Below are 22,145 nucleotides of genomic sequence, written 5' to 3'. Positions count from 1 at the left end.
TACCTGTTTGCCACTTGGCATTCACTGTTGCTTACAAATTCTTTTCTTTTCCCTGATCAATTGATTCCCTCTTCTCCTGCAGGCCCCCTGTACTATGATCTCCCTGTTACCACCCAGCAGAAGACTTTAATTTTACTTTAATGAAAAAAACTGAAGCTATCTATTCTGCACTCACCCTCATTCCTAATTCCATACTCTGAATTACCTTAACATCATTCCCACTTTCCTCTGTTCCAATTTAGAGGATAAGATGGCTCTTCTCCCTGCTACCAATAAATTTTCTTCATATCCCTTGATCCCTTCCCTTCAGGAGCTGGCCCCTTTGATCATTTCCTCTCCTTCCAGAACGTTCAGTCTCTTCTTCCCTACCAACTTCTTGCCTGCTGTCTCCAAACATGCTTAAATTTCTCCCATTCTTTAAAAACTTTCAGTTGACTCCATACCCTCAAGCTATCATCCTATATTTCTCCTTCCTTCCACATTCAAAATTTTTTCACAACCAAATTACTAAAAAAAAAATGTTTTTTTAAAGGCTATCTCATTGCTTTCAGTTGCTCTCTCACCTCTTTCTATTCAACTCTTGGTAGTATAATTCCTATAATTAGCTCTTCTCAGTAACTTATTCCACTTCCCCTGTTCTAAACTCACTACCTAACTGAAACTGCCCTCTCAGGTCATCAGTGATCTCTTTATAGCTAGATCTGCAGGTCTTTTCTCAGTCCTCTTCCTTTTTTGACTTTTCTTCAGGGTTTGACATAGTCTATCATACCCTTCTTTCCATTCTCCTTCCTGGGTTTTTGTGGCTCTTCTCTTCCCCATCAGACCAAACTTACTGTTCTCCTTTGCAAGTTCATCCACATCTAGCCATCTATGCATGGGTGCCCCATAGGGCTATCCTCTTCTATCCCCATACTCTCTCGATAGTGATCTTATCTGCTCCTATGAATTCAATTGTCATCTCTCTGTAACTGCCTCCAAAATCCACATTTTCAACCTTCATCTCTCTCTGGGACTCTAATCCTGAATCTTGAACTGCCTACTTAACATCTCTCCTTGGAAAGCCCATAGGCATTTCAAATTTAACATGTCAGAAACTCCTAATCTTTCTGATTTGATCCCTCCTCCTAACTTCTCTATTCTTGTTGAGGGCACCATCATTCTTTCAGGCATCTAGACTAGTATCCTAGCAGTCATCCTTGAACCCTTCACTCTCAACTCACCTACTGTATACAGTGCATTCTTCTCACCATCCTTCATAATGCCAAGGCATGTCAATTCTACCTCCAAATCTCTTATATCCATTCCCTTCTCTCTTCCAGTGCTTAGCACAGTGCCTAGCACATAATTAAGGCACTTGATAAGTATTTATTGACTAACTGTTCTCCCTACTCATACCATAAATGCCACAATCCAAGTCTCCATCACCTCTTACTCAGTCTTTGGTAGTAGCCTCCTAATTGACTTCATTCTCTCTATTCTTTCCCCTTTTCTAATCCATCTCCTCAAAATCCATAAAAGCCATATTTCTATAGCACAGGCCTAGCCATAAGAAGCTTCTATGGCTCCTGATTGACTTTAGGTTGAAACAAAAACTCCTCTATTTGGTATTTTAAGGTTCTTCCCAAGCTGGCTCCAGCCTAACTTTCCCAGTTGATTGCATATTACCTTCCCTCTTGCATTCTTTGCTTCAGTCAAACTGGGCTATTTGCTCTTCTCTATATATAACATTCCATCTTCCACTTTTGGGCCATCTCCTACCACTGTATTTTATTTCATAGATATCCTATATTTACTTATTATCTGTGAAAATATTCTATTCTCCTAGTAACAGGTAAACTCCTAGAAGGCAGAGATTGTCTCACTTTTGTATTTCTAACGGAGCATCTGGTACAGGACCTGGTGCTTAATAGTTGCTTATTGGTTGATTAACTATAGGATGAGTGCAGCAAGAGCTAACATCTGTGAGAAATCAGACTCTCATCTCAAGGTTCAGATGCCTTCAAGGATTGTCTGATCCTACTTGGCCCCTTCCACCAAATAGCCAAGTTTTTGTAGACAGAAACAGTTAGATGTACCTGCTTCCTTAATAGCCTTTCCATGTTCGGTGTCTTCTAGGGTGTCTGGGATCTGCTTGACCTCAGCCGCTGCCTGTACAAAGGATTCCCTTTCTGAGCATATCACAAAGTCTAAGCCACTATTTTTAAGAACTTAGGTCAGCCTGCTGAGCTGACCAGCTCCTGGTTGGGCCTCATCTGTGCTATAGAATATCCTGAAGGCAATAAGAGAGGGACACCGGATGGCCATGTCACAAATTGGTGTGTTCTCCCTGAGTCATTCACTTTTGATATCACATCATAATTAGATCAGCTCTCTGAGCTTGAGTGGTATCTTTTAAGTCCCAAACAGCCTGGCATAATCCTAGAAAAAAAGAGTTCTTTTCTTCTTTCTTCATCCCTGGTGAAGGAGTTTCCCTTAGCTACAAATCTATATGTCCTTTGCTGGCATTGAGGAAAGTAGGTTGTGGGAGCTGGGACAGGAAAGCTGGGCTCCCACAGCCCCAAGAATCCTTACTGCCAAGAAAAGCAGCCCGAATGAGCAAAGTTTAGTCTTTGGGAAGGAAATGGGCAATTGAGGAGAGGGACAGACTCCATTCTTAGTGGTTTTCAGACACTTCAAGTCAACAAACATTTGCCACAAATGATGTGCAGGATACTGCTTAGGTGTTGGGGATACAGAAAGAAAAAAAAATAGTCTCTACCATTAAAGAGTTTACAATCTAATAGGAGAACCTATTGCCCCTGATAATAGATATTCCCCAGTTAGACTCAAGGATGCCTCACTACCAGGGCAGAGTCCCAGACCTCAGTTCTTATCCCCTCCCCTGTGACTCTGGGATGGTCCAAAGGACTGGAAACAGACAGGTCTTCATTGGGGCTTTGCCTTTTCTTCTAGTTCTACCTAAAGTGAACATTTATCGTGACTTACTTCCCATGAACCTCGCCAACGTCACCTGTGAAGTAAAAAAGTTCTTCCCCAATATTGTGGATATCAGCTGGCTGGAGAATGGCACCGAGAGAGATAAAATCAAGAACCACAATGCCACAGAGAACAACGATGGCACATACAGTTTCAACGCCTCATTCCAGGTCAACATGTCTTTGGTGAAGGAAGCGAAGGAGATCACTTGTGTGGTGACACATGATTCCCAAACTTCTATCAGTAACAAGACCATAATACCACTCATATCTCATTCTGGGAAGACGGATGAAACCAAAGAATGTGAGTCTATCTTTGCTTTCCTAAGGAGGTTGTACGATTTGGAAATAATCTGTGTTGATTCAGCACTGTGGTTCTTTCAGGACCACCATGGCTAACCTGACCAAGGAGGGTAAACAAATTGTCATTAAAATCCTCCTTCTCATGGGTACAAGGGCTTTTTAGTTAACAAACCTCTTCCAGACCCATTATTTCATCTAGTCTTCCTGACCACCTTGCCCTTTGGTGGGGCAGAGACTTGTCCAAAATTACACAGCTAGTAAGTAATGGAGCCTGAACTAAAATCTAGACCTTTGATGCCTCATCCAGGGTTGATTCCACTATTCCAAAATGTCATCTAGAGAGTGCTGAACCTGTTAATGCAAAGGACTATTGTGAGGCTCAAAGGAGATAATATTGTAAAGTGCTTTAGCATAGTGCCTGGTATATAGTAGATGCTTAATTCATGTTTTTTTCCTTCCTTTTTTTGGTTGGGAAACAATTCACCAGTCAAAAGTCCACCATAATTATATTTGCCACAATTTTCATACTTAGTTCATTTCAGAAAATTGAACCACCATCTCACATATTTCTGTATGGTACTATAAGGCAGCTAGGTGGTATAGTGGCTAGAATGCCAGACGTGGAGTCATTAAAACTTAATTTCATATCTAGCTTCAGACACTTACTAGCAAAATGAGTATAATAATAGCACCTACTTCCCAGGGTTGTTAAAGCACTTAGTACAGTGTCTGGCACACTGTAGATGCTTTTTAAATATTAGCTATGGTTATGTTACATCTTTGAAAGACCATAATATTATAGGTCCATAGGAGTAGCTGCCTCTCTGTTCATATGTTTCAAGAACCACACGCAAAATGAACATAATTGTAAAACTTTTTTTCACACAAAGACACCTAAACAATTAAAATATATTAATTGCTCATGGGTAGTCTGATCCAATATAATAAAAATGACAGTTGGGGGGGGGGTTGGAAATTTTTATTTAGTCAATTTAGAACATTTTTCCTTGGTTACAAGAGTCATAGTCTTTCCCTCCCCTCCCCCAACCCGTTCCCATAGCCAATGCACAATTCCACTGGGCTTTACATGTGTCCTTGATCAGAACCTATTTCCATGTTGTTGATGTTTGCACTGGGATGTTCATTTAGAGTCTACATCCCCAATCATATCCCTTCGACCCATGTAATCAAGCAGTTGTTTTTCTTCTGTGTTTTTACTCCCACAGTTCTTCCTCTGAATATGGATAGTGTTCTTTCTCTTAATCCCACTAATGGAAAAGTCTATTACATTTGCTTGTACCACAGTGTATCAATCTCTGTATATAATGTTCTCCTGGTTCTGCTCCTCTCAGTCTGCATCACTTCCTGGAGGTTGTTCTAGTTCCCATGGAATTCCTCCAGTTCATTGTCCCTTTTAACACAATAGTATTCCATCACCAATAGATACCATAATTTATTCAGTCATTCCCCAATTGAAGGACATCCCCTCAAAAAATGACAGTTTTGCCTAAATTGATTTATTTATTCAATGTCATACCAATCAAAGAATTATTTTATGGGGTTCAAAAAAACAAAATTCATTTGGAAAGAACAAAAGGTTAAGAATATCAAGAGAATAAATTTTAAAAAATGTAAAGGAAGGTGGGATAGTAGTCCCAGATTTCAAACTATAATGGAATGTATTAATTATCAAAATGATCTGATGCTGGCTAAGAAATAGAGTGATTGATTAATGAAATAGATTAGGTACACAGTTTATAGAAGTAAATGATCATAGTAATATAGTATTTGATAAAACTCAAAGATTCAAGCTATTGGGGCAAGAAGTCACTATTTTACAAAAACCGGTGTGAAAATTGGAAAACAGTCTGGCAGGCATTAGGCAGAGACTAGTATCTCACACTATATACCAATATAAGGTAAGAATAGGTATATGATTTAGACATAAAGAATAATATTATATAATACATGTATAATCCAGTGGAACTACTTGTCAGCTCCAGGAAGGGAGAGGGAAGAGGGGAGGGAGAGAAAATGAATCATGTAACCATGGGAAAAATATTAAAATAAAATAAAATAAAAATTATAATAAAAAAAGAAGACTATAATAAGCAAACTAGGGGAACATGGAAAAGACTACCTGTCAGATCTGATTCCATTATATTCATATACCATAATTTGTTTAGGCATTCCCAAGAAGGTAGACAGACACCCCTTTATCCAATTTGAGGATATTTGGAAAGGGCAAGAACAAATATGTACAAGGCTCTGTAAGATAGTCTGGAAATAAAAAAAAAAAAACCAGTCCCTATCCTTAGGAATCTTACATTATACTTTATATAAATTATCTAGAGTGCAAGCATCATTATCCTCATTTTATAGGTAAAATCATCAGTAAGCTGGACAATAAACATTTACTAAATGCCCACTGTGTGCCAGTCATTGTGCTAGATAATCTCCACTCATAAGGAGCTTCCATTCTAATGGGGGATGAAGCAAGTATTTCTATATAAATACATGCATCATAAGTATTAGGGGGAAATATATGTATATATATACATACACACAAAATAGTTGAATACAAGATAGTCTGAGAAGGAGAGTGGTAACTGTAAAATGGAAATAGCAATAGCACCTGCCTCCTGGGATTGTTGTCAAAAATCACATGAGATAATATCTGTAAACCACTTAGCACAGTGCCTGGCACATGGTAGACAATATATACATTCTAGATCTTAGTATTCCATTAGATTATAAGCTTCTTGAGGTCAGGGATTATTTTTTCCTCTTTTTGCATCGTTAGTGCTTCATGCAATGCCTGGCACCTAGTAAGTGCTCAGTAAATATTAGTGTTTGAGATATATATTAAGAGAGGAGAGATTCTCTGGTGCTTGTTGGACAGCAGTCACAAAAGCATGGCAATGGGAGATGGGAATATTATGTGTGAAGAACAGGGAGGAATCCAGTTTGACTTGACTGAAGAGAGGAAAAGAGAGTGTTTCAATGAGTTTGAAGAAATAGATCGAGATTATGTTGTAAAAGGCTTTAAGAGCTAAACAGATGTTACGTTTTACTCTAGAGGCAATAATTGGAATTGATTAAATTGGCAAGTGACAGTCATACCTGTACAAGGAAAATTACTTTGGCAACAATGTAGGGCATGGACTGGAGCTAGCAGAGATTTGAGGTTGTTTTTCAGTCATTTCATTTATGTCCAACTCTTTGTGACCCTGTTGAGGTTTTCATGGCAGAGGTACTGAAGTGGTTCACCATTTCCTTCTCATTTGACAGCTGAGGAAACTGAAGCAAACAGGTTTAAGTGACTTGCCCAGGATCACATAGCTAGGAAGTGTCTGAGGCTGGACTTGAACTCTGGTTTTCCTGACTCCAGGCATGGTATTCTAACTTCTGTACCACCTAGCTGCCCTTGAGATAGGGAAATAAATTAAGATACTGCTGCAATAATATAGACAAAAGAAAACAAGAATAGCTGTGTTAATGGAGAGAAAGAGTCAGATCCAAAAGATGTTGTGGAAGTTAAAAGGACAGAATTTGGAAACGTTGGATATATGGGGTAAAGGAGAATAGGGAGTTGAGGATAATGCCAAGGTTCTGGACTGGAGGCACTGGGAAAAGGAGGATGTTGCCTTCAATAAAAATAAGAAAGTTTGGAAGTGAGGATGCTTGGGAGGATGACGAGTTTCCTTTTACACAGATTGAGTTTAAGACATCTCTGGGATATCCAGTTTGAAAGGTCCAGTAGGCAACTGGTGATACTGGAGAGAGTAGACTAAGGAGAGAGAGGTAGATTGAGCTGGAGATAGAGATAGAGATACTAAATGCCATTTGCACTAATGATCACTAAATTCTTGGAAACTAATGAGGTCACTAGTAGAGAATGTAGAGAAATAAGAGAGGAGGACTTAGGACAGAACCTTTCCGAGTACCCATAGTTAAGGAGCATGCAAGATATGGATAAGAAGCCAGAAGAGGCAGGGAATGATCAGAGACAGGAGTACTTCCTACTGGAAAGTAATATCACAAAAACAGAGACTGGGCAACAGGGTGGAATGCAACAGACAAGGCCAGATGCAGGAAGTCAGAGAAAAGACCATCAGATCTGGCCATTAAGAGATCACTGGTGACTTTGGGGAGAAATTTCAATAGAGTATGGAAAGCTGAAGTCAGATTCAAAAGAATTGAGAAGTAAATGAGAAAAGAAGAGAGGAAGTAAAGGCAGTAAGTATAGATAACGTTTTTTAGGAGTTTTGCTAAGAAAAGGGGGAGATATGGGACAATAGCTTGAGAGCAGCAAGGTTTAGTGACAGCTTTTTTTTTAATTTTTACAAAAATATTTTTTCCATGTTACATGATTCTTATTGTCTTTCTCCCTTCTTCCTTCCCCCCTCCCAGGGCTGACAAGCAATTCCACCATGTCATGTCTCTTTTTATTTATTTATTTTGTTTTGAAAATCCTTACCTTTTGTCTCAGGCAATCAAGATTAAGGTCATACAACTAGGAAGTATTTGAGGCCAGATTTGGACCCAGGACCTCCCATCTCCATGCCTGGCTCTCTAGCTACTGAGCCACCTAGTTTGCCCCAATGAAATATCTTTTTTAAAAGTTATGACCAAAAAAAAAAAAAACAGAATCCCATGAAAGATTTACATCATTTCTTCTTTATCCTCTTACTGCCTGTATGGGAATATGTGCTTGATCCAGTGAATCTGTCCACATGTCTTAGAACATCTGAAAACACACATCCAGATGCTCCTGGTTAATGACTCTTATTTAATATAATGAAGCTTCTTTCTCTCTCACTCTCTTTTTTCCTGCATACACAAAACACCTGCTTCCTGTGATTCCTGCAAACTTTTTCATTTCAGCTCAACAGCCCCAAAACATCTTCATTGCAGTGAGTATAGTGAGCATTGTGTTGGTAGCTCTGCTGATTGCCACCATCTACCTCATCCGAGCCAAACAGAAAAAAGGTAAGTGTGAATTCCATTTCCTGTTTTCCTCTTCAAAATCACGGAACATTTAAAAAAAAATCTAGACCTAGATTTCCTTGATGCAGACAACTCCTGGGGGAAAACCCCTTTACCCTTCCATCAATGCAAATAAGCAGTCACTTTGCAACCTATAGTCTTAGAACTTGACCTCTTAATACCCCAGGCAGCAATCTAGGACTATAGGTTGCAAAAAGATTGCCAATCTACATTGGCAGAAGTTTTCCTACTGGAGTCCCCTGCACCGATGAAATGCCAAGTTCAGCCCCTCCCCCCCAATAAATAAAATATCAGCATTGGAGGAGGCTATGAAACATGTACTGTTGATACCCAGATTGTCATTGGAAGCATGTCCTTTGAAATCGGAGGTGCTGGGAATGGAAGGAAACGTGGAACACTGAACGCTAGAGTGACTATTGTAAAACGTTAAGAGTGAGAGAGGACCGTGGAGGGCACCTCATCCAGTCTCCCTTCATTTAGCAGACGTGGCCATGGGGCCCAAGGCGAAGAAACAATCTGCCCGAGGTCACTAGTCTTTTCTCAGGCTGTTCAGCCGGCAGCATCCCAGAAAGGCAGGACGTCCACTGGTGGGATTGTGGGTTGTGGCTCACACCGTCCTTGACATGATTAGCATTTGTCTCGGGACCCTGCGATGTCTTCAATTGCTATCCAAGGTACCCTCTGGATATTTCATCTTCAGGAGGCATTCTGACATCCTAAATCCATTTTATTTGCTACTTGGATGCAGTGTGGTGTCATGGGGGACTTGTTGGAATAAGAAGGTTTGAATCCAAGGACTGGCCAATGGTATTTGCCAGTGGTGAGATCTCTTTGAGCCTCGGTATCCTCCTGTGACAAATAGAGGGGAAGAGAGAGTCAAATTGTTTTTTAAACCTTTACCTTCCATCTTGGAATCAATACTGTGTATTGGCTCCAAGGCAGAATTGTGGTAAGGGCTAGGCAATGGGGGTCAAGTGACTTGCCCAGGGTCACACAGCTGGGAAGTGTCTGAGGCCAGATTTGAACCCGGGACGTCCTATCTCCAGACCTGGCTCTCCATCCACTGAGCCACCCAGCTGCCTCCAAGGAGGATAATTTTTGTGCTTCCTGCCTCATAGTTCTGTGAGGACCAAGCAAACAAAACCCAGCATAAATAAAATATATATTATATAATATATATATATATATAAAATAGAACTTGTTTACAAGCTGGAGCTGCTGCTGTCGTGACAGAGGCTCTGTGAAATTGGGTGAATTCAGCTGCAGGTGCATCGGGAGATTCGGGGTTTGGGCATCACTTACACAGAATGTATGTGCATCTGGCCAGAAAGGTTCCTCCATGGGAGCAGCTTGTACTGATTGACAGTTTGCCCTCTGAGGAAAAAATTTTGAGGTCATTTTGCATCTGAGCCTAATCACAGTAATAAATCACATTTATATTGTACTTCAAAGAGTTTCAGTGGGCTTGAGGGAATTGTCATTTGTCCTCACACCACCACCGGTAGGTAGGTAGGGCGGGCAAGTATTATTACCCTCATTTTATAAATGGGGAAACTAAGGCTCAACAAGTTAAAGGGATTTACCTGTGAGGCTCAGAGCTGGAAGTAGGACCTACACCTTTTTTTTAAAGCCTGCCTTCCATTTAGGCCAGATTTAAACTGAGAACCTCTCATCTCCAGGCCTGCCTCTCTTCCCACTGAACCACCTTGCTCCCTCCCTGCCCCTTTTTAAATTCCAAATTCCCTATACCACACTGGCCCTTGGACACTGGACCTCAACAAACTCAGTCACTTCAAATTAGCCTCAGAGAAAGTGTTAGTCCTCCTGGCACACTGTGTAGACCCCAGACCTTCTCAGGGATGCCCATCCACTTTTTTTTTTTTAAACCCTTACCTTCCGTCTTGCGGTCAGTACTATGCATTGGCTCCAAGGCAGAAGAGTGGTAAGGGCTAGGCAATGGGGGTCAAGTGACTTGTCCAGGGTCTCACAGCTGGGAAGTGTCTGAGGCCAGATTTGAACCCAGGACCTCCCATCTCTAGGCTCATCCACTGAGCCACCCAGCTGCCCCCGCCCCTCCACTTTTGATGTCCACCTCCCCCTTGGAAAGAAGGGATTGGAATAAAAAAGCTCTCTATTACCCCTTCCAGCTCTAAATGTGATGATCCTTTGCTCCTTCCTTAATTCTTGGGAAATGTATTTCTTTTCTTTAACAAAGTTCCCAGGGTAGGAGGAGCTAGAAACAACCCTTTAGATTTCACCCTGAACCCTGCTCCCCTCCGCCTCTGCCCCCGGGATGGAGAGCTGCAAGGAAGAGAGGAGAAGCGGGCCTGTCTGGGGCACAACAAGCAGAGCTTTTCTCATCTGTGCTGCGGGCTCTTGGGCTGGCAGATTGTGCAGATGGGGCACCTGTGCCTAGTCGTGCCCTGGGCACCCTTGTATGCCATTCTGCCAGCCTGTGTCTCGCGCTCCTGCTTTGTATTAGGAAATCACAGGGCGTTAGAGGCAGAAGGAATTTTAGAACAAGGGATGAGAGAGGTCGAAAGGACCTTTAGATCACAGAAGGATGAAAACAGGAAGTAGTGGGCCTAGAAGGGATCTCAGTCCTTATTTGTTCCAACTCCCTCTTTTTACAAAGGGGGAAACCGAGTCAGCCAACAAGCTTTTATTTTTATTTCATTTTATTTGACCAATTATTTTCCTGATCTTATTTTTTAAAAAACCCTTACCTTCTGGCTTAGTATACCTTCTAAGGCAGAAGAGCAACAAGGGCTAGGCCATCGGGGTTAAAGTGACTTGCCCAGGGTTGCATGGCTAGGGAATGCCAGAGGCTAGATTTGAACTCAGTTCTTCCCAACTCCAGGCCTGTGCTTCCTAATTGCTCCCCACCCCAATCCCACTTTACAAATGAGGAAATAGAGACTCAAAGAGGAAGAAAAGAGAGTACCTCAAAAGTGGAAGAGATAGGATTCAAACCCAGGACTCTCACCTCTAAGCCCAGCAGTCAGGCCTCCATGGCGCTGCCACTTCATTGTGACGAGTGACTTGGTTCTTGTTCTTTGATTCTAAAAGAAAAGAAAATATAACCAAAGCCTCAAAATTTCATCATTTCATGGAATTTTCACCTGGAAAAAACTCTGGAGATCATCTAAGTCCATCACTCTCATTTTGCAGTGAAGAAGCTGAGTGTTAAAGGGGTTAAGGGAGGTCCCCAAGGTGGTGCTGGCAGCCATGCAAACGGGCAGGGAGTCTCTACTCGGGCTCCCTCTGCTCCTTTTTTGGAACCCCGTAGTTTGCTTTGATTTTCTTTTCCTCACTTCCCAGAAAATAATTTTGTATTTCTTTAAGGAAATGTGGTAGTTGTTTTTTTTTTAAGTTTCTTTACGGGCAGCTGGGTAGCTCATGGCATAGAAAGTCAGGCCTAGAGACAGGACGTCCTGGGTTCAAATCTGACCTCAGATGCTTCCTAGCTGTGTGACCCTGGGCAAGTCACTTAACACCTATTACCTAGCCTTACTGCTCTTCTGCCTTGGATACATGATATTGATTCTAAAATGGAAGGCGAGGATTTAAAAGAAAAAGAAAGTTTCTCTGGAAAGTTGAGAGGCTCCTCCGTGAAGGTCATGAGAATGGAACCTTTTAAAGATTTTAAATGGATTTCTCTCTCTCTCTTTCAGCAAAAGGTTCGACTTCTTCCACGAGGTAAGTGCGGGCGAGAGGTGGGTGGTGGGGACATACTTGATTTTGTTGCCTTAACTAAAAGAAGGTGAGTCACGGAGGTGACGTAAATAGAGGCGAGGGGAAGAGCCAGCACCAAGTCTTGCCCTGGGCCCTGCTGCGCTTCCTAGCTGCTCCGGAGCGGTGTCTTCACGATCCCCTCAGGTCAGATACTTGGCCTCTGCTTTTAAAGAGCGACGGGGCCACCCAGCAGCTGAGACCTGTGATCTGTCCGGCAGGAAATGTTCTTGAGGCGCGTTCTGTGTGCCAGGCACTCTGCCAAGCCCTGAGGGTTCAGGGACAAAAGCAGCCCCTTCCCTCAGGGGGCTCCCCGTCTAACTGAGGGCAGCGTGCAGAGCAGCTATTTACAGGGTAACCTGGAGACAGTCAGGAGAGGGAAAGAACTGGGGGGGGGTCAGGAGAGGCCTCCTATGGAAGGGGGGATTCTAGCGGGGACTGGAAGGAAGCCACGAGGTGGAAATGAGCAAGGAGGGCGTGCCAGGCGTGCGGGACAGCCAGGGACACTTCCCGAGTCAGGAGAGCAGTGTCCTGTTCTAGGAGAACAAAGAGGCCATTGTCCCTGTGAGTCAGAATAGATATGGGGGATGGAGTGGCAATGGAATAAAACTGGAAAGGTAGAGGAGGCCAAATGATGAGAAGCCTTAAATGTCAACGAGAGGGTTTTATATTGAATATGTAAATAAAAGTCCCTAGCAGGGAGGATAGTGGCGGAGGAGATGGAGCGCCCTGTTTAGACCCAGGAAGACTTGAATTCAAATTTGGCCTCAGGTACTTACTAGCCGTGTGACCCTGGGCAAGTCATTTAGCCCCAATGTGCCTCAGTTTTCCCATTTGTAAAATGGGGGTGATAAAATCTTGCCTTTCCAAATTTCTCTCACTCCACTATTGTTCTCCCAAGTATGCCTTGGACTTTTACCACCTCCATGGCCCTGCTTGTGCATTCTACAATGCCCCTTTCCCCTGTAGAAATCTTCTTTCTTTCCAAGTCTGCCACTCCTTCAAGAAGCTTTCCCTGATTGCCTCCAGTCCTAACATTCTCTGTAATGACTCTCACAGCCCTCCCTGACTCTGAATCCAAAGCATTTTATAGCCAAGTCCCAGTGAGTGCAAATCATGAATCCCACCGGGGGCAGCTAGCTTTGGGGTCTACAGCAGGAGAGAAGGGATTAAAAAACAATGGATCCTGTGACGTGCTGGCATTATCTGAATGCCCATTACCTACGTCCGTCGGCCTGGAATCAAGTCTCCATTTTACATTATTATTATAACCTGGAAGAGTGCAGATTAAAATGCAGGCAGCCATTTCACAAGATGCCTCATTCACACTAATTGGGACTTGCCTGGGGGGTAGATGGTCTTGGAGAGTTAATTCGCTTTTCTTTAACCCTTAGAAAGAAAACAAGTCCCAGTTCTAAGGAAGAAGAGCGGTAAGGACTAGGCAATGGGGGTTCAGTGACTTGCCCAGGGTCACCCGGCTAGGAAGTGTCTGAGGCCAGATTTGAACCCAGATATTACCACCTCCAAGACTAATGCCCCATCCACTCACCTCAGTGCCTCTCTCTAGGCAGAGCTTGTTGTCTGAAATCTATGGGGACCCAGGAACACAAACACTCACTCAACAAACATTTGTGGAGTGTCTACCGTGCCTAAGGCTTTGCTCTGGAGAGGCTGGGAGATGTCAAGATGAATAAGTCACGGTCCCTGCCCTAAAGGAGACTGGAGTCTAGTGGGAAAGAAGCACCGCGCAGCGCCGGTTAGAGGACAAATGCTGCGTGTCCTGCCTCCCTCAGGAGAGCCGCCGTGGTGTCACGGAGGGCCTCAGAATCCAGAGCTGGGGCTTGGAGGTGCCGGGCTTCGGCACTTTAGACTTTAAATAACAACAATGCAGTGGCCTAGGGCTCTGGGAGCTTTGTTTTCCTGATGATAATAATAATAATAATAACAACAACAATAATAATAACAATAACAATAATAATAATAATAATAACAACAACAACAACAACAATAATAATAATAATGATAATGATAATGATAATAATAATGATAATATTCTCATCGGGCGCCGTGACTCGGGATCCTGTGGTCGTGTGTGCCCGCCCCCGGGAAAGGAAGGGCTTTTTAAAAATAATTTTAAATCTATTTATTTAATTAATTAATTTAGGATATATTCCCATGATTCCGTGATTCATGTTCTTCCCCTCCCCCCCAGCCAGAAAGGAAGGGTTTCTGTGCAGTCGGGGGATTTCTCCTGCTCGGTGACTGCTCCTTCGGCTTGATGCCCTGTCACAGCCGAGATTCACTTTTGTGGACAGACCCTGTTGCTTAACGCTGATGATATCCAGTGTGTTGCCCCGGGGTCTCAAGGTCCACGCTTGAAAATCAATCACGCCCAGGCAGAGGAACAGCAGCGCCCGTACTGAAGTACTCGTCGGCGTCTGCGGCGCGTTGCTGCCCGAGATCGTGCCAGGGTGTCCCCATTTGACAGAGAAGGAAGCAGAGGCGCAGACAGACAGCGTCTCCCGCCCCATGCCGGGCTGAGACCCGAATTCCTCTCTTCTTCACCCAGGGACGTAGCTCCCGTTTCTGTATGATATTCATATTTAGAAAGCGCTTTTCTCCCGGGAGCCGGGCGTGCTGGGCAGCGTGGGCATTTGTTCCCATTTGACAGAGTCAGGACCCTGAGGCTTAATGAGGCCGGCGGACCCGGCCGGGCACCCAGCTAGACTTCTGGTGGGGCTCTGCATTGGCCGGGAGCCTTAGTTCAGACCCAGGGGCTCGCGTCCTGGAACAGCACCCGGGAGAGTGAGCTGGGTCACCGGCCTCTAACTAGAATGAAGCCATTACTGATTTATCTGATGCATCCCGTCTTGACTTCCTCTTCCAGATTACACGAGCCGGAGAAAAATGCCCGAGACCTAAGCCAGGTACGTACGGTGCTTCCCCGGGCTCGCTCCTTTGAGCGTTCCGCGGCAGGGATTTGTGTCCGAGGAGCCAGGCTGGAGGTGAATGCCAATGCAATCGGGGCAGTTTGGGGCAGAAGGAAGCTCGTTCCTGGGTGGTGTAGACCGAGCGGTCCCCGCGTGCCAGACCTCTTCGGCAGAGGTCCAGCTCCCGCTCGCGGCATCCTCGTCTCTGTCCTCCCGGGGGGCAGGAGGAGGTCTCTTTGCAGCTTTTTAATCTTTTGCATAGGATGTCACAGGGATTCCGCTAGTCTTTTTACCCGTCATCTTGGCACAGGACTGACCTTCTTTTTCCCAGCCATCCATCTCCTTGCTGGCGTTAAGATGACGGAGAATGAGGTCTGGGCCATACTTTGTGCGTGTAATAGCTTCAGGATCCAGATTCAGTTCAGTAAATAGCTCCCGACTTCAGACTCTACATTGGACCCTCTGGATAGGCATGAGCCATATCGCTTTAAGACTTTAAATAACAACAATGCAGATTTTTATAGCTCCTACTCCGTGCCAGGCGCTGCACTAAGTGCTTTACCCATATCCTCAGCTGATTGTCACAATATTATTTTCCCCATTTTCCAAATGAGAAAACTTAAGCACGCTGAGGTTAAGTGATTTGCCCAGGGTAATAGAGTTAGCAAGTGTTTGAGTCAGATTTGAATTCAGGTTTTCCATCTAGCTGCCTCCTTTTTCCTTAAACCAGTACTGTGAGGCACGTAGTAAATATTATGATGCCCTGGGGGGGGGGGGGGGCGGGAGGGGGCAGCTGGGTGACTCAGTGGATTGAGAGCCAGGCCTAGAGATGGGAGGTCCTGGGTTCAAATCTGACCTCAGACACTTCCCAGCTGTGTGACCCTGGACAAGTCACTTGACCCCCATTGCCTAGCCCTTACCACTCTTCTGCCTTGGAACCAATACACAGTATTCCAAGACAGAAGGTAAGGGTTTACAAAAATAAAATGATGCCTGCTTTATAGTTTAGGAAACCAAGACTTAGCCAGAAAAGTCATATTAATTTCCTAGAATCACCCAGTTAATAATAGTCCAAGCCAAGATTTTTTTTTCAAACCCTTACCTTTTATTTTAAAATCAATACTAGGTATTGGTTCCAAGGCAGAAGAGCAATAAGGGTTAGACAATGGGGGTTAGATAACTAGCCCAGAGTCACACAGCTAAAAAGTGTCTGAGGCTAGATTTGAATCCAGGACTTCCTACCTCTAAGCCTGGTGCTCTATCCCTGAACCACCTACTTGCCCTTCCAAGCCAACACTTGAACCCAAGCCTTTGGACTCCCCACCTCCTTTCCACTGTGATAGCCTGCCTTCCTCTATTTGATAATAATTCAGCCAATTTATTTCTATATTTTTTGTTTCTTTGGTGGTGAGATTGTGCACAATTGACCTTGTCCAAGACCCAGTCCTCTCACCAATCTTTCCCTAGCTTCTTGGTTTTTCCTCAGTTAGTTACTGTTGGCTGACGCTTCCTCCCTGAGGGGAACACAGCACAGGCAGGGCACGCGTGGGTCCTCAGGCCCATCCCTTAACTCACAATGCAAAGGCTTGCTCTGGTCGTGCTTGACATTCTCCATCCTCACCCATATTTTAGATTTAATCTTTGGTAGTGAATTTGGTGCTGGTGACAGCACAGAGCGTGGAAACCCTGGAACACGGTGCTCTGTCCATTGATCAAAGACAGCACAGACAATAGCAAATGGTTGTGGCTCGCCAGCCGTGGCACCGGATCACCTTCAGCAAGGATGATTGCTAAGTGTTAGAAAGATGTCGCTCTAACAAACTCATTATTTTTTATTAGAAGGCCTGTAGAAAGAACATGTCCGGCAATAATGAGCCTTAGATGAGTCTCAGCTAAGCTACTAACTCTCCGTGTTTCCTAGGATAAAGAACTTCCCCTCTTTGGGCCTCAGTTTCTTCCTTTGTTAAATATCTGGGTGCCTTCCTAGCTGAATGACCCTGGGCAAGTCACTTAGTGCCAACTGTCTAGCTCTTAATGATCTTCTGTCTTAGAATCTTTAGTATCAATTCTAAGACAGAAGAGAAGGGTTAAAATAAATAAATAGCTAGAAAGGACTGGGTGGCTGCTGAGATTCTGTCTGACGTGAATCTTAAACTTTTTTTTTTAATTTTTATGAAGCTTAGACTTTAGGAAAGCAGCATTCAGAGGGTTCAGGGGAAAACTAGGTAGGATCTGATGGGCTAAAATTCTACAAGGGAAGCCAGCCTGGGGATGGGAAGCTACACAAGGACATCCCCAACCAAATGAGATTTTTTTTAAAAAAGATATGTATATGGCTAATGTGGGGGAAGGTTTTGCATGACCTCACACCAACTCCATCCTTCATATCAATTCTAAGACAGAAGAGCAGTGAGGGCTAGGCAATGGGGGTCGAGTGATTTGTGTGGGATGACACAGCTAGGAAGTATCTGAGGTCAGATTTGAACCCAGGACCTCCTATATCCAGACTTGGCTCTCTAGCCACTGAGCCAAATAGTCCTCTTAAAAGAAGAGATTTTCATCTATTTTAGGGGGAAGGCAGATTAAAGAATGGGTAAGACTATTGCTTGGAATGGAGAGTGACCTAAGAGAACTGTTCACGTTGTATTTCTCTATTTTCTCTGAAATGGCTAATGGGAAATTCATTTCCAAGTTAAGTAAAAAGATAGTAGAAAGCCACCCTCCCCACCTCCTCCATACTCCTCACTACTACCCCTGTTGCCCTTGAGGAATTCAAAGCGTCTGGCTCCATGCAGTGATGTCTTTGGACAGTCAGAGAACCAATAGGTACCGTCTCTGAGCCACCATGGGCAATCTTGGAAAGAGGTAGAAAACAAAAATTCTGTGGTATGAGAACGGGGCCAATGACCCATCTTTGAGAAGGAGGCATGAGAACAGTCTACAAACTATAGGCCAATGGATTCTACTCAGTTTCTAGGGGGGGCATTCTCTAATGGATCATTAAAGAAATGGTCATGTCTAGCTAGTAAAGGATGCAGTGATTATAAAGAGCCAAGCATGGCTCATGGATAGGTCGTGCCAGACTAACCTTTTGGCATTGTTGCTAAGCTAGTAGATCAGAGGATATAGTTTACCTGGGTTTAAGCAAAGTGTTTGATAAAATGTCATGTACTGTTCACAGGAGCAACTAAGTAGCTCTGTGGCTATCAAATCTGGCCTCAGACACTTCCTAGCTGTGTGACCCTGGGCAAGTCACTTGACCCCCACTGCCTAGCCCTTACTACTCTTCTATCTTAGAACTGATACTAAGACAGAAGGTATGGGCTGATTTTTTGTTTGTTTGCTTTTAAGAAAGAAAAGGGCAGCTAAGTAGCTCAGTGGATTGAGGGCCAAACCTAGAGTCAAAATGTCCTGGCCTCCAATCTGATCTCAGACATTGCCTAGCTGTGTGGCCCTGGGCAAGTCACTAAACCCCACTTGCCTAGCCCTTACTGCTCATCTGTCTTAGAATCCATACCTTGTAAGACAGAAAGTAAGGGCTAAAAAAAAAGAAAAGAAAACAGTGGTGGATTTAGATCAAAGGTCTCAAACACATGCCATGCAGCACACAATACTCTTAAGTGGGGCCTGAACCATATTAAAATATAATTGAGAAATATTTAATAAAAATACAGGAGAACAACAATAATTTTTTATTTTAATTTTTAAAATATTTTTCCATGTTTGTGTGATTCATTTTCTTTCTCTCCCCTCTATCCTCCCCCCTCCCAGAGCCGACAAACAATTCCACTAGGTTGTACACATGTTATCACTTGATACCTGACAATTTTTAATATGGGGCAACTAGGTGGCTCAATGGATAGAGTGCCAGGCCTGGAGTCAGGAAGATTCATTTTCCTGAATTCAAATCTGGCTTCAGATATTTCCTAGCTATGTGACCCTAGACAAGTCTCTGTTTGCCTTGGTTTCCTCATCTGTCAAATAAGCTGGAGAAGGAAATGGCAAACCAGTCCTGTATCTTTGCCAAGAAAACTCCAAATGGGGTCACAAAGAGTCAGGCATGACTGAAGCAGACATAACTGGACAATAACAACAAATAATCACAAGCATTTCTATAGCACTTTAAGGTTTACAAAACCTCACAGCTATTATTAACTCTATTCTACAGGTGTGCCAACTGAGGTTGAGAGAGTAAGTGATTTGTCCAGTGTCACACAGCTAGAAAAGCCTGAGGCAGGACTTGAACTCAGGTCTCCCTGGCTCCAGGTCCAGCTCTCTCTACCTGCTTCTCTGAGAGTCCTCTGAGAGAGCTTTAAAATTCTTTGATTCTGGGATTTCTTCCAGTTCTGACATTCTGTGTTTCATGATCCCTTCTGGCTCTAACATTCTACAATCAATAGTTCATCCTTCTAGTAGCACAAGTGTAAGCAAGATTCATCACCAGGACCAAGTTCAGCTATTCAATTCACATAGGATTCCTGTTACCACATATCAGTTTGCTTTCAGGATCAGAATGCTATTAGGATACATTTCCCATAAATGAATGAGTCAACTGAGCTCAGTGGGGGAAAACCAAACTGCTAGAGATCTCGGAATAAGATGGAATCCTAGATAATCATATTACAGAAGACAAAGAGTGGGGCCATTGTGTCACTGGTGGCTTAAAAGAAGGGGCTGTCAAACATAATTTAGATATATTCATAGGATTTAAAGCTGGAAACAATAATAGAGATCCGCAAGTCAGTCCCAATAAATACTTGTTGTTTGACAGCACTGTTCCCTGACTTCTTTTCCTTTTCTTTCAAACCCTTACCTTGTGTCTTAGAATTAATACTATGCATTGGTTCTAAGGCAGAAGGACGGTAAGAGTTAAGGGGTTTAAGTGACTTGCCCAGGATCACACAGCTAGGAAGTATCTGAGGCCAGATTTGAACCCCAAACCTCCCAACTCTAGACCCGGCTCTCTATCCACTGAGCTACCTAGCTGCCTCATCCTTAGCACATTTTCTCAGACTTCAGTGATTTCCATCAAAGAGGAGGAAGAATAGGAAGTTTAAGTCAAAGACTTGAATTCAAATCCCAGCTCTACCACTCACTAGCCAAATGACCTTGAGCAAATATCTCCTCCCCTCTGAGCCTCAGTTTCCTTCTCAGTAAATGAGGAGGTTGAATTAGATATTATTGTTATTATTCAGTTGTTTTCAGTTATGTCTGATTCTTCCTGATCCCATTTGGGGTTTTCTGGGCAGAGGTACTAGAGTGGTTTGCCATATCCTTCTCCAGTTCATTTTACATATGAGGAAACTGAGGCCAACAGAGTTAAATGACTTGCCTGGTGTCCCACAGCTAGTAAGAGTCTGGAACTCAGGAGAAGAAGTCTTCCTGACTCCAGACCCTGCACTCTATCCACTGCATCACCTAGCTGTGTTAGATAGTCTCCATCTTCTCTTCCAGCTCCTACCATCTACTTCTAAGTATCATTGACTGAATTCTCTGTTGCTGTGTCATCTAGATTCAGGATTCCAATGATATCAACAATGACATCACATATGCAGATCTGAACCTGCCCAGAGGAAAAAAGAGCGCCCCTCGAGCCGTGGAGAGCAACAACCAGACCGAGTACGCCAGCATCCAGACCGGCCCATCCCCTCAACGAGAGGATAACCTGACCTACGCAGACCTGGACATGGTCCACCTGAATCGATCATCCAAGAAGGCTACCACCAGACCCGAAGAATCATATTCAGAATATGCCAGTGTCCAAGTCCAAAGGAAGTGAACGCCGCCTCTGGGTTGCTGGTTTCATGCAACGGCGGCGGTGGATCAGGAAGGCTCTCACTAGAGCCATACAAAGTTGGCAGCGTACCTCCCAGGAAGTGCAGTGGAAGTGCCTGCCAATCTCTGTTTACGGCGACGCTGCTGTGTCCTTTGGGACCCAGCGATGAGGGGGAAGATGGCCCCGCATTGCTCTCCACTGTACACTAACTCATGAGCTTGGTGTGCACTTCCACCAAGGGACCAAGGGCTTTGGGGCAAGCAAAGTATCAAACATTTCCAAATGCAGAGAGTGACATTCCAAAACTAGAGTTGAATAAAAGAACAGAAATCTGGGAAATGCTGCTCCTCCCCACTGTGGTGACATCACAATGGCCTGGGAGCTCAGGCTCCCCTCCCTGCCCCAGCCCAGCCTTCCCAGCTGGGATGGGAGCTCTCTCTTTAGACAGATCACCTTCATGGCTTTTCAGTAACACAGTTACTGACTCCAGGTTCCCCACCCCTGCCCCCAACCACATCCTTCCAGGGCAAAACAGGAAGGAAAAGCCGACCCTCTCTTCCCCCAACCCACCAGTGACTGCACGTAGCTCTGGGAGATGGTTCTCCGGATGCTATCGTCTTGTCTAGGGAGAGGCTGGAAGGACAACGTTGTGACCTCGTTAGTGAGATTGGCATCTCAGCTCTCCTGCTTGTGTTCTGGCACAGACTTGGTGTATCTGTCAGGAGAAGTGGGTCTTCAGATTAAATAAGAACACCCACTTTCACACCGCCTCGTTGATGTGTGACTTGACGCTCCCCTGGACACCCTTCCCCAAAACTCAGTTGTCACAGCTGTAACTACATACAGACACACCTCTCATTTCTAGACCTGAATTTTGCTTCCAGCCCACACTAACACAGCAATGCCTCGCTGCTGTTTACTCCTGTAAATTAAGAAATGTGAAATGTGCAATCTTGAAACCAAGGTGTTAGAAATTTTGATCTGTGGTTGTTTTTTTTTTTTTAAGCATTATATTGGCTCTTTGTCATGTGTTGAAGTCCAGTGTTACACATGGTTGAGTCTTACAGGGTATAGGAGGGTTTATCCTTTGCTGTTCAGGATGAGTTTTCTTGAAGCAAAAACAGGATTCTATATAGTACCAGAAGATTACTGGGCAGATAGCCACAGTCCAGCTATTCCTTGGGGGCACCTAGCTTTCTGAGTGTGATTAAATTGGCAATGATGGCTTTAGTGGGATGGAGCAAGCGCCCTATGACCAATAGAGCTTCTAAACTCGACCTATGCCATAAGTGGAACTGCTGAGACGATGTCTAGCAATTTGCAGGGCAGCATCCTTGGTTGTGTGAGCTAGTGGATAGCATGCCTGAGAATGCTGAAACCAAGTTCTCACCCAGCTCCAACACTAACTCACTGTGTGAG

General features: G+C 43.9%; 1 protein-coding gene across 11 annotated transcripts in view; it reads left to right on the top strand.

Moving 5' to 3' along the window:
- Positions 1-21,704, top strand: part of LOC100023014 (tyrosine-protein phosphatase non-receptor type substrate 1) — a 73,892-nt gene extending 52,188 nt beyond the window's left edge. For 6 of the 11 annotated variants that reach the window (XM_056812375.1, XM_056812376.1, XM_056812377.1 and 3 more), the window contains exons 5-9: positions 2,953-3,279; positions 8,166-8,270; positions 11,963-11,987; positions 14,908-14,947; positions 20,463-21,704. In XM_056812375.1, the coding sequence (XP_056668353.1) occupies positions 2,953-3,279; positions 8,166-8,270; positions 11,963-11,987; positions 14,908-14,947; positions 20,463-20,729 (764 nt within the window). In that variant the 3' untranslated portion in view covers positions 20,730-21,704. Of the gene's footprint in view, positions 1-2,952; positions 3,280-8,165; positions 8,271-11,962; positions 11,988-13,414; positions 13,887-14,907; positions 14,948-20,462 lie in introns of those variants that run through there. The other 5 variants (XM_056812381.1, XM_056812383.1, XM_056812384.1 and 2 more) reach the window with 1 other exon arrangement.
- Positions 21,705-22,145: the final 441 nt, after the last annotated feature.

This window comes from Monodelphis domestica, chromosome 1 (genome assembly GCF_027887165.1).
Source record: "Monodelphis domestica isolate mMonDom1 chromosome 1, mMonDom1.pri, whole genome shotgun sequence".
NCBI lineage: Eukaryota > Metazoa > Chordata > Mammalia > Didelphimorphia > Didelphidae > Monodelphis > Monodelphis domestica.
Note: the sequence above shows the minus strand (reverse complement) of the source record. Positions and strands in the feature narration are given on the sequence as shown.